The sequence below is a fragment of the Centruroides vittatus genome, unplaced genomic scaffold, assembly GCF_030686945.1.
Source record: "Centruroides vittatus isolate TY-2023 unplaced genomic scaffold, ASM3068694v2 contig_890, whole genome shotgun sequence".
Lineage (NCBI taxonomy): Eukaryota > Metazoa > Arthropoda > Arachnida > Scorpiones > Buthidae > Centruroides > Centruroides vittatus.
In genome coordinates this window covers 301,151-313,181 of record NW_027122581.1, presented here as the reverse complement: position 1 = coordinate 313,181, position 12,031 = coordinate 301,151, and the positions used below count along the sequence as shown (strand labels likewise).

At 27.2% G+C, this 12,031-nt stretch overlaps 1 protein-coding gene across 3 annotated transcripts in view; it reads left to right on the top strand.

The window, feature by feature from the left end:
* Window positions 1–12,031, top strand: part of tweek (transmembrane protein KIAA1109 homolog tweek) — a 176,409-nt gene that overhangs the window by 129,750 nt on the left and 34,628 nt on the right. For all 3 annotated transcript variants that reach the window (XM_067280734.1, XM_067280735.1, XM_067280733.1), the window contains exons 48-49: window positions 383–476; window positions 2,637–2,918. In XM_067280734.1, coding sequence (XP_067136835.1) covers window positions 383–476; window positions 2,637–2,918 — 376 coding nt within the window. The remainder of the gene's footprint in view (window positions 1–382; window positions 477–2,636; window positions 2,919–12,031) is intronic.

Sequence of the window (12,031 nt, the reverse complement as noted above, 5' to 3'; positions counted from 1 at the left end):
AGTCATATGTTGAGAATGATAGCATGAAAACACAGTTTAAAATGTCTATTTACTAAAGCTAATAATAATATAAACAAAACTCTGAATACAATAAGCTAAGTTTTATAAGTGTATTTTAACTTATATGTTTTAGTATTGCTAATTCTAATAAGATCAGACAACTAATATAGTAACCATATCTGTGATTACAATAAGTGGATTCTACTATAGTAGAAATGGTTTTTCAAAGTTTCACATGATATTAGTTTTATTCTTCTTGTATCAGTGTTTGTATCTTTTTAATATGAAAAAATTTAGGAAGATAATTATATTTTAATTAAAATTTATTTTAATAAATTGTTATGCTTTATTAATATTATATATATTTGTATATACACACCAGGAAACAGTTATTAGTCCACATATTCTGGATTTCTTAGAACAGGCTTTAGAACCAATACCAATTCAGTTAGCAAAGCAACCACCTCCAGTCAATGGTAAGTTATTTAATTAAATCTATATAATATGCATAAACTCAATTTTGTTTTTATATAGATTTTTTTATGATTTTGATTTATGTGGTTTGGAAAAATATTGATTTTCTTTTTACATGTATTGTTTTGATCTAAATTTGCTTTTTTAAAATTTATTTTATTTTAATTCAAAGAAAAGGTATTCATATTTTCTTTTCTAGAAAATTACTTTTTTTTAAAAAAAATATCTTAGAATTTTTATTTAAGGCAGCTTTGCATGCTCAAGTAAATTTTAAGATTTGACTATTTTTACAATTTATTTGAACATGTTTAACAGTGGATGTATCTAGGTATTATAGTTCATTTCATATGAAACAGACTGTTATTGGTTTGCATACTTAGCTGCTTTACCACCTACCTACTCAGTCTTTCATTCTGACTTTTTTCCACAATTGAAGCAATCAGAAAACATTTAATTCAGAAGATTTGGCAGTTTATTTGTATGATTCAAACTATTCTGTATTGAAATAAATTTTAATATGGAATAGTTTTTGTATGCCATTTGGTGTTAAAATGTAGAAATACTTTGATAATTAATTTAAAAAAGTCAAACAAAAAATCAAAGTAAAATAAAATCTTTGCAAATAATATAAACTTATAAATTATCAAATCAAAAATATATTTTATTGTATTAAGGACAAAAAACCTTGTTACATAGGGAATTTATTTTAACAAAACATGATAAATTTATAATAGTAATTTGAGTCTCAACATATGTTATTGCCAATTATAATAATTAAATCTTAAGAAAAAAAATGGAAAAGAAACAACAAAACAACCTACAATGAGCATACAAATAGAATTATAGTCGAATACCGTTAGCTGGATATTAATTAATTTTATCACTATTAAACTTATCAGTAATTCGAGTAAAGAAGTTACTTAGTTTGTACATATTAATTTTTGATAAATCTGTTAATCTTGAGGTATATTTTGAATCATAGTTCATACCAAGGATTTCTGTTATAAATTTATAAATTATACTGATATGTAAGTTATGATAGTCTCTCTGATTTAACTAAACTTCAAATATTTTGTTTAAACACATCCTATTGTATTAATTAGTTTATTATATTATTTTTATTGGTTTTTGAGGTCTGGAATCAATCTTCCATTTTTTCACACGAACAGTATCTTTTTTACATGGATTTTTCAGGAATATAACTATTATGTAAAAACATAATTGGATGTATTTATATTGAAATTTAAGTATATTTTCCTAATGAAATTTCTTCTGTAAAAGTTTTTGCAGATAATAAATAGGAAATTGTGGTATAATTCAGTTGATATTAATTTTTAATGGTTCACAATTATTTTATCATTAACTAACTTGTATAAAATTAGTTAATGACTAAATAGCTAAATCAATTTTTTACAAATATCCTTCAGTTATAAGCAGTAAATAATTAATGAGAATTCATAAAAATTATAACATTGCATTAGCCATACATATATACAGAGCCGTAACTAGGGTTTTGGACGCCTATGGCCAAGAATAAAAATGGTGTTTTTTTAATTTTTATTATTAAAAATATAATTATTTTATTCTAAAAAAAGCTATTGTAAAAAAATTATCTAATGACATTCAAAATACTATATAAATATAAATATAAAATTTTTTTGTGTTATTAATTTCGAATACATATTATTCTGAAACCTTCTCGTTGGCGCCTTTATTAAATCGCCACCTATGGCGGGGGCCACATTGGCCATACCCTAGTTACGGCTCTGCATATATACATGTATATATATATACAGTTCTTCTATTATTACACATTCTGAAAAACATAAAAGTCTTTTATAAATCAGTGATATTTAGTTTATTTTGTAAATTAATTAATGAAAACACATGAAAAATTTTTTCAGGTAGCGGTTTTAACTTTAGAATTGATAGATTTTTATTTATAATTTGCAGAATAAAGTGGTCAAAGTTTGTTTTGCCAATTTTTCTAATACTAATTTTAAAAATTTAAAATTAATAATTTGAAATTTATAAATGCAAATGTTTATACTTTTTTAATAAAATAATACTGATTTTGCCATTCATCTTGATAACTTTTTATATAAATTTAGATTGAAATATAATTTTTTACAGATGATAATTTGTAATTTATGTTTTTATAGAATCAAGTAACGTCATTTTCTCAAACATTAAACCAGAGACAGCAAGCAGCTCTTTAGCTGCACCTACTCAGTATGCTTATGCATCTTTCCCAGTTGACGTCATCGTATATTTCAGAATGCAACCTTCAATCCTTCGCTTTAGTTGTCTTCCTGTCTCTCGGGTGGAATGTCTGCTTAGACTTCCATCTGTTGATTTAGTATTTTCTTCAAAACGGGCAGAAGATGATCTGTACGCAGGTAACACTGTTCACTTGGAAAAAGTGGGAAACATCAAATCAAGATGTAAGTATTAATTAAAATTTTTCCACTATGTTAACTAACAAATTCCTATTAGCATGACTATATTTATTTTGAAAATTTTATTAGTTGAACCAGCAATATATGTTTATTATATTTATATTAATTACATCAATATACGACAACATTTATTTCACAGTTTAATAATTGGACATATACATGAACACACACACACACACACACACACACACACACACACACACACACATATATATATGTATACATGTATACATATTTGTGTATATATATATATATATTAGTGATGTAACGAATATTCGGTTACTACCCGGTATTTGGCCTATTTTTCGCTATTCGGCCGAATACTGAATATTTAAATCACTATTCGGCCGAATACCGAATACCTAAAAACAGGAGTAAGAAATAACAAAAATACAGTAAATTAATCATTTTGGTAACTTTTATTAATGCTGAACATTAAATTATCATTATTAAGGTTAGTAAGAAATAGCATCTAACTCTAGTATTAAATTATTTCGTAATTAAATAATAAATAGCCTTTATCTAGCCCGATATCTTATGGCATTGATGGCATGTAGGTTAGAATGTATCGGGCATTAATGTTATTGTTTAGTTAATTATGTTATATTTGTATTTGCATATATTTTAATATTTTTTATGATATTTTAAAATGATTTACGAAAAGTTTTATTGAAACTTATCATATTTAATGAAAGAATTATTTATCTATTTCTAGAAGATGAGTAACTAATATATAATTTATTTTATATATAAAGCAAAGAATGAGCATTTCTCATTATATACAAAGATAACATTTGAAATCATGTTAATTTTAAAAATATTGACAAAAACAATAGTAACAAAATATCACCAAACTTCACAAATAGAAACACCCCAATAATATATTTGAACAGCTGGGGGGAAACTAGACCATATGTCCCCACCAAAGTATATCCTTAGGGTACTATTCAGTCTACAAATACGTAGTAAAAATAAAATTTTACTGCTTAATTAAAGAGTTAAAAAGATCGATTGCAAATAAAATAACTTATAAGTTATAACTTACATCTAAATACCAACAACTGCCGAATCATATCGGGCTATTTACGGCAATTTGGCACTAGAGTTTGTTAAGCTCCATCTTATTAACTTTAATAATTATAATTTAATTAATTAATTTAAATAATTTAGACCTACCGGAAGAAAAAATCGTAGTGACAGCGGGCCAATAGAGAGCAGGGTGCGCAATCCTTGCCATAATACGGTTTGCGTGCCAATTTTCGTACGTGCGTTGATGAAGCCGAATATTCGGCCATTCGGCCACGCTTCTGATCGAATATTTGGTATTCGGCCACACTCCTGGCCGAATATTCGGTATTCGGCCTGAGCCGAATATACTATTCGTTACATCACTAATATATATACATACAAATATGCCTTTTAGCAGATATTTTTTTAAAATTCATATTACATTGTGTTTAATTTTATTTTCATAGATGATACTAAATTAATTTATGAAATGTAAACAAACTTTTTCTTTTGACTTGGTTACTTTTGAATACAATTAATTACAAATTTTGTAAAATGATTTATTTATTTATATTAAAAACAAAGGGTAAGATCATGGCTCTAGATATCTTCTTCAATTAAATATTGAATAAACCATGAAATAAAACAAAATAAAAAAATCATCTATAAAAAATGAATAGACATTAAAAAGTTAATGAAAAATAAAAATAGATCATAGATTGATTAAAGTTATACATAGCACACCAAAAAATTTTCCTAAAATTTTTAAAGTTTAAAAAAACCACATTCAAAATCAAAAATAGATAAAAGTACAGTATGCAATGAATAATTGATAGAAAATTAATTGCAAGAAAAAAATGTTAAAAAAATTAGAATAAAAATTCAGTGATGTGTATGTGGATGAAATGACAAAAATATTGAAAACTTTATTTATATGCCCTCATATCCTGGTATATGAACTTTTTACATCCGAATTCTCACTGTAACAAATGATGTTATTCAGTACACATTATGATATACATGTCAAAGAATTCCATTACAGTCAAACTTTGATAAGCTGTCATTGTCAGTTTGGTGATGTTCTTGGTGGATAAACAGGACTGGTAGTTTATGAAAATAGTCATTTATATGATGATCATGAATAAATGATTGATGATATTCATGAATATCATCGATCGTTTATTCATATATTATATGTAGATACAATATAATATTATATGCATGCAAATGGGGAAGTGCAGTAGCAAGTTACTCGGAAGAAGTACATCAGGAAGGATTCAAACAGACTTATTTACAAGTTTATGTTACAAAAGAACATAATTGAGGGGCTAAACTTCATGTTTCTGAGGAAGAAGCAGAAGGGTAACAGATTTTGGAAGCTTATAAAAATATATGTTCCATGTTTTTTGTCAATATTATGATCTATTCAGTTGAAAAAAATTTGTTTATTTATTTATTCATTTGGTAGACCAGCAGGACACAAAGCTCAAAGAAAGTAATAGAACATTGGCACTTACCTCTTCATTGACAATAGTGTAATCTGTTACAAAGTATAAATATATTAAACTGTTCCTTAGTAAATATTATGAATTTTTTAAAATTATTAATAAATTGGAAACATTTAATTAGAAAGTAATTTTTGTTATGCAATTAAAATTATAAAATGAATATTGAAAAATGAGGGGAGGGCGTGTTCTTCCGTCGAAGCTACTGGCGAATTTTTTGAAGCACTCGGCTTTCTACACCAAGAATAAGAATTTCATCGTTGTTTAAACGTTAGCTATCACTAATAAGTTAAAACTGTTATTATTAATTATTTATTATAACTTATATTGGCTATATCAAAAATAATTATTATGCAACGTTCACCACCCAAACGAGGAAGACCTCCATTAAGTCGTACCCAACCAGGAACAAAGAAGAACCAGTCATCTTCATTAAGCTCTAAAACGATAATGGATTTTAATTTTTGCCCGAAGAAAACCTTCAAGAAGAAAGTATCGAAAAAGTGAATTATACTCGAAAATCATCGCAAACTGGTGCAAATGATACTCCAGGTGAGTCAACTATCTCTGAACAAATTTTGACTAACAAACTGGACATTTCTTTAGACACCACTAATTCTATGCTTTGGGACAAAATTTCGGACTTGATAAATACAACTAACGACAAACTATTTAATCAAATGGTAATTATCAAACAGGAACTTGATATTATTCACAAAAACATTCGAGAAACGAAAGAAACTCAGAAAAAAATGGAAGCAGAGATTAATAGCTTGAAGCAAGAAATAGACAAGCTACAAACGGATAAAGATCTTTTACAATTTAAAATGGACTCGTTAACAAACGAACATCGTTACAACAATATAATTATTTATAATTATCCAACTTATAAAAACATTTCAAAAGCAGAAATACTCAACTTTATTACTAATACATTAAATTTACAAGAAATAACTCAAAAGGATATATTTGAGATTATTCAATTGTCAAAACTCCAAATCTAATAATTAGAATCACTTTTAATAATAACCAAACGAGAGATCTCATCTTTTCTTCATTTATACGTAGAAAACAACAAAATCTTCTTGGTGACTGGCAAAATGCCCAGATCTCTCCGGACCTAACTATTAACTCAAGAACTAGACGTAAAAATCTACTATCAAACTTTCACGAACTACGAAAACAAAATCCCCAGATAAAACTACGGAACGATATTTTAATAATTGGGCGAGAAAAGATAACTTACAGTATAAGAACGGGAAAATTGGTATATGTTGATACGTTTCTCCCATCATCAGAAATAACAACTTTATCTAAATGACAGATTAACAAGAGAGAGAAAACTCATTACCGCAAATCATGTTCTAATAACCAACATTTAACAATAATAAATTGGAATAGCCAAGGCCTCAAAAATAAAATACCACAACTAAATAATTTTAATTCAAAGCATGATCCGGATATTACCGCAATTACCGAAACCTGGATAACCTCAGAATCAATCTATAACTCAAGCTTCTTCGAAAATTATACATTGGTATCAACTCTAGCAAAAAAACAAATAGGTCCAGGTCGTCCAAGTGGAGGCCTGTGTTTACTAATAAAAAAAGGTCTTTGTAAAATTCTACAGACAAAAAAATCTAACAACTTCATTTTGCTACTTATTCAATTCATGAAACCAACATTAAATAATACTACGAATAACCTAATAAATTTGATGATCATATATATTCCACCTGAAGACATATTAACATTGAATGAAATATCTAAACAAATAGAACTTTGGCACTATATGACTCCTTACTACATACTAGTCGGCGACTTCAACGCGAGAATTGCAGAGATAATGGACTCTGAATATACTGGTAACAACTTTTTAATACAAAATATCCGTCAATCAAAAGATAAGCACTTAAATAACCTCGGTCAAAAGTTAATTGAAATAATAAAAAATCTCAAATTGTATATAATAAATGGACGGATTAAGAATGATATTCCTGCAGAATATACCTGCCTAACTCACAATGGAAAATCAACTATTGATTACACGATGTGTTCGGAGTTATTATTGGATTATTGCTTGCGATTTGATGTTCTTGATTTTGATATTTCGGATCACCTTCCCACAAAAACAACTTTCTTATTCTTTTTGGAAAAAAACTCTAAAAATACCTTGGATGGAAAAATAAGTATACAATATAAACTAAATAGATACGCTAACGAATTTGAAAACCGATTTGATAATATACCGAAAATTACAGAATGTAACAGCGATGAAATATATAACTTAATGATAAATATAATGAATAATTACATAATTGTGGATAGCGACAGGAAGAAACTTCACAAAAAACCTGGACAGGGATGGTTCGACTACGACTGCTATAATATGAAAAAGGAAAAATTAGCAAAACTAAAAACGTTCAGAATATATTCAAATGAAATCAACTTTAACAAATATAAGGATGCTAAACAAACGTATAATAACTTAATTAAGACAAAAAAGAAAAATTATTTTAGAAAGCTCAAATTAAATCTAATTCAATGTAATAAGGACAATAAATTTTTTTGGTCCACTGTAAGGAAATACCGACCTAAACCTTGTATAAACGAAATCTCTACAACTATTGACTTCGATACCTGGAAAAATTTTTTTCAGCGTTACTCAAGTATTTACTTAAAACCTTTAACAATAAATAGCGCTAAAGCTTACGACGAATATCTAGATGCTGATTTTACAATCGAAGAATTAAATGATGCAATTCAAAAAACTAAAAGCCACACAGCTTCAGGCCATGATAATATTCCCACGAAATTTTTAAAATTAATGTCTAACAGCTCTAGATCAAAATTACTTCATTTATATAATACTATGTATAAAACATCTACTTTTCCCGAATCTTGGAATACAGTTAATCTAACCATGATTTATAAAAAGGGAGACAAATCATCTCCAAATAACTATAGACTTATTGCATTGCTATCAATGTTAAGAAAATGTTTTACCTCCATAATAGCAAACAGATTTCAACAAGGGACTAAAACTAATGATTTAGAAGCCAAATTTCAATACGCCTTTACAAAAAACAAAGGAACAGAATCTGCTATATTTATCTTATTAATGATAATTCAACTGCATCTTTTAAAAAAACACAGGAAAGTCTACACCGCATTTATAGACATTAAAAAAGCCTTTGACTCAATCTACACACCGCTATTAATAAATAAACTAAAAGCTAGTGGTGCAAGTGTTAAATTCACTTCTTCAATAAAACAATTATATGGAAATTATACCGTTAGAATCAAACATGGTAATTCGATATCTCCACCTCTAAATCTTTCACGCGGTGTACTCCAAGGAGATCCTCTGTCACCATATTTGTTTAATTTTTATTTAAGGGACATTGATCAACTTTTTAATTATTCCTCAGATGGCATTGAGATAAACAATACCTCTTTTCATTACATCCTTTTCGCCGACGATTTAGTAATTTTGGCTCCAAACAAAATATCTCTGCAACGCAAAATCAATCAACTTAATCATTATTTCAACTCAATTTACCTTGAAATAAATCCTACAAAAACCAACATTGTCATATTTCGTAAAAACAAAAAATTAGCTAACAAGGACTTAAAAATCTACCACGAAAACACTCTACTACGAATAACTAATGAAGTCAAATATTTGGGAGTGGAATTTGATTGGAACTTAACCTTTAAACATAAAGTGTCAAAGTTAAATGTCAGGGTCAAAAAGGCAATTGATAACCTCTTATTTTTATGTTCAACAATGAAAACGTCAAATTTAAACATTCATCTCAAACTTTATAATACTACAATAAGTCCTATCATTTATTATGCCAGTCCAATTTGGGGCTTGGACTACATTTACAGTCTTGAATCTTTGCATATCTATTTCCTACGTAAATTGTTACAACTAGAAAATACTATACCTGGATATGCCATTCGACACGAAACATCACGCTCCTGGATCTTTCCTCAATTGTTAAAAAGAATAATAAAATTTTACTACAGACTTAAATATAAAAGTGATGACAATATTAAATTATTATACCAAGAAATGGTAAAACAAAGTAAAAACAACAATAATAAACAGTTATGGCAATATAAAATTCGAAGAATATTAAATTCCTTTGGAATATCGGAACTATTGTTTACAGACTCAATTCAGGACTGGAAATATGGTTACTCTCTTTTGATGAATTCTGCTATCGCTCAATCAATCAATAAAGATCAACTTTCCTTAACCCAAAGCAATTATCATCCTTGGTACACCAACATCTTAAATATTCCTTCGTTCCAACCTTATATATGGCTACCAGTAGACCTGAATGTAAAACGATTAATAATTCAACTACGTCTAAATAAATACTCACTTTTTATTAATAACACTTATATAAATCTTTCAAATAAATACTGCCTGCTATGTCAACAAGAAGACTTCTCGGTGCTTCACCTTCTACAAAACTGCCAACCCTTGAATAATATACGAGAAAAATGCAATATCAAAAATATATGCTGTTTAAAATCACCTATTGACTTCAAAAATAAATTAAACAACATTAATAAAAAAGATGCCTATAAAATTTTTAATTTTTTTGTAAAATTTACTGAGAAAATTCTCTGTACTATTTAACAATCGGTTTACCAACACAACTTTGAATTCTAGAAAATGAATGACTAAGACAATTTGTATTTTTTGAGTTGTTTAAAACATCAATTAATGTTGTGTTGGTGAGTCATGTGAACTTATTGATTTATTTTTCTATATTATGTCTCTTACTATATAATTACATAAAATAAAATGTAATATAATATTACTATATGTATACCCCCCAATATAGGGGAAATTCCCTTGGAAAAATAATATATATATATATATTGAAAAATGATAAAAAGTGCAGTTTAAATTACATTTATTAATTTTTTATTTTTATTTTTATCTGCCCTTAAACTGATGGTGTAAAGGGTAATTGTGAAGAGTTTGAAAAGAACTTAAGTATTTCAAAAGAAATTTTATCAATATTAGATTATTAGGAATCCTCTAAAATTTATAATTTTTTCTAACACAATGTTTTTAAAGTTGAAAAATGTTTTAACATTTAAACATGCTGATTGATAATACAGCAATATAACTTGAATTCTAACATTTTAGTCTACTTTATGGACCATTGTCAGTAATAATTAATTACCAACTTGTAATTAAATGTAGTTAAAAACATAATGGCACAAACCACCAAGAAATTGCCCCACTGTAATTTCTTCTCGGGAAATTTATTGGAAATAGTTGGAATTTTTTCAAAATCCCCCTGAAATTTAGCCTCTGATAATTTAAGTTGATTTCATTCCATGGGTATTGTTCATTACATTTTATGTATATATGTATATAGATGTACATAGGTTTACATCAAAAATATGTAAACTTTTAACTACTTTAATGCTGAATCCAGAAATCTGGAAGCGCTGTGTATGGCATATATTCAAAGACAAACTGTTTTTTTAATCAATTAGTTGGCAGATGGCACATTGTGGAGGTTTTCTATCTTTTTACTATTTGGATGATCTGTTCCATTAGGACATTTTGTTTTTTGGCAGTCAGCAAGAGTTGCATGTTATCAAGAGCATTTTATCAAAGTTTCATGATTTATTTGAAGCACATTTGTGAAAAATTTATAAGTGAAGCTAGTAAAATTGATAAGTAGCAAGAAACTCCATTCTCAGCATTTGTTTCGGTGGCATTGTGTCTATGTTCCAGCAGAATTGTACAGTCCAGTGATTGTTTTTAGAAAATTTCTGTGCAATCTTATGATGTTATTCCTAACGATTCATTATAATAGGTTTATTATCTAATTTGTTTATTTTTATTATTGATATTTTTTAAACAGTAATGTTGAATATTGTAATATAAAATGTACAGATCATTACAATATTTTTATTGCTGTCTACACTATATTATAGAAATTTCAATTCATGTATAATTTCTAAAAGCAGGTACTAAACAAATCTATTTGTTGTTGAATTACTTCTTATATATTTATCCTTTAAGGACTTAATTAAGTGTTTGTTAGTAAAGTAAGTTGATTGTTTTTAAAGTTTAATATAGATTGAAGGGCTTTTCAGTGTTTTAATGTTGTTTTGGAAATTTATTAAGAATGAGTTAGTTTTCCCATAATAAATAATGGAAAACACTTCCCAATATCCAAATTTCTAATTCTTGAATTGCTTTCAGGACACATTAGATTCAGATAATGATGTATGATTGTATTTGATTTTGTAATGAAAAAAATATAATATAATATGTCTTTGGATCAAATTTTAACCCAAATATATTATCCAAATTCAAGCTATAGCATTGACATTTATAATTACCATACTTTCATGCAGATAAACTGTCTGTATTTAAAAGTCTGTTTGAATCCAGGTGCAAGTTATGCAATGATGTGAGTATTTTACTGATTTTAACCTGCAATTGAAAGCTCACAACAATACAGTTTTAACTTCAAAAATTCATATTTTTGATAATTTTCTTTCTCTAAACTTATGAAGAGTATCTTTAGAAGGTAT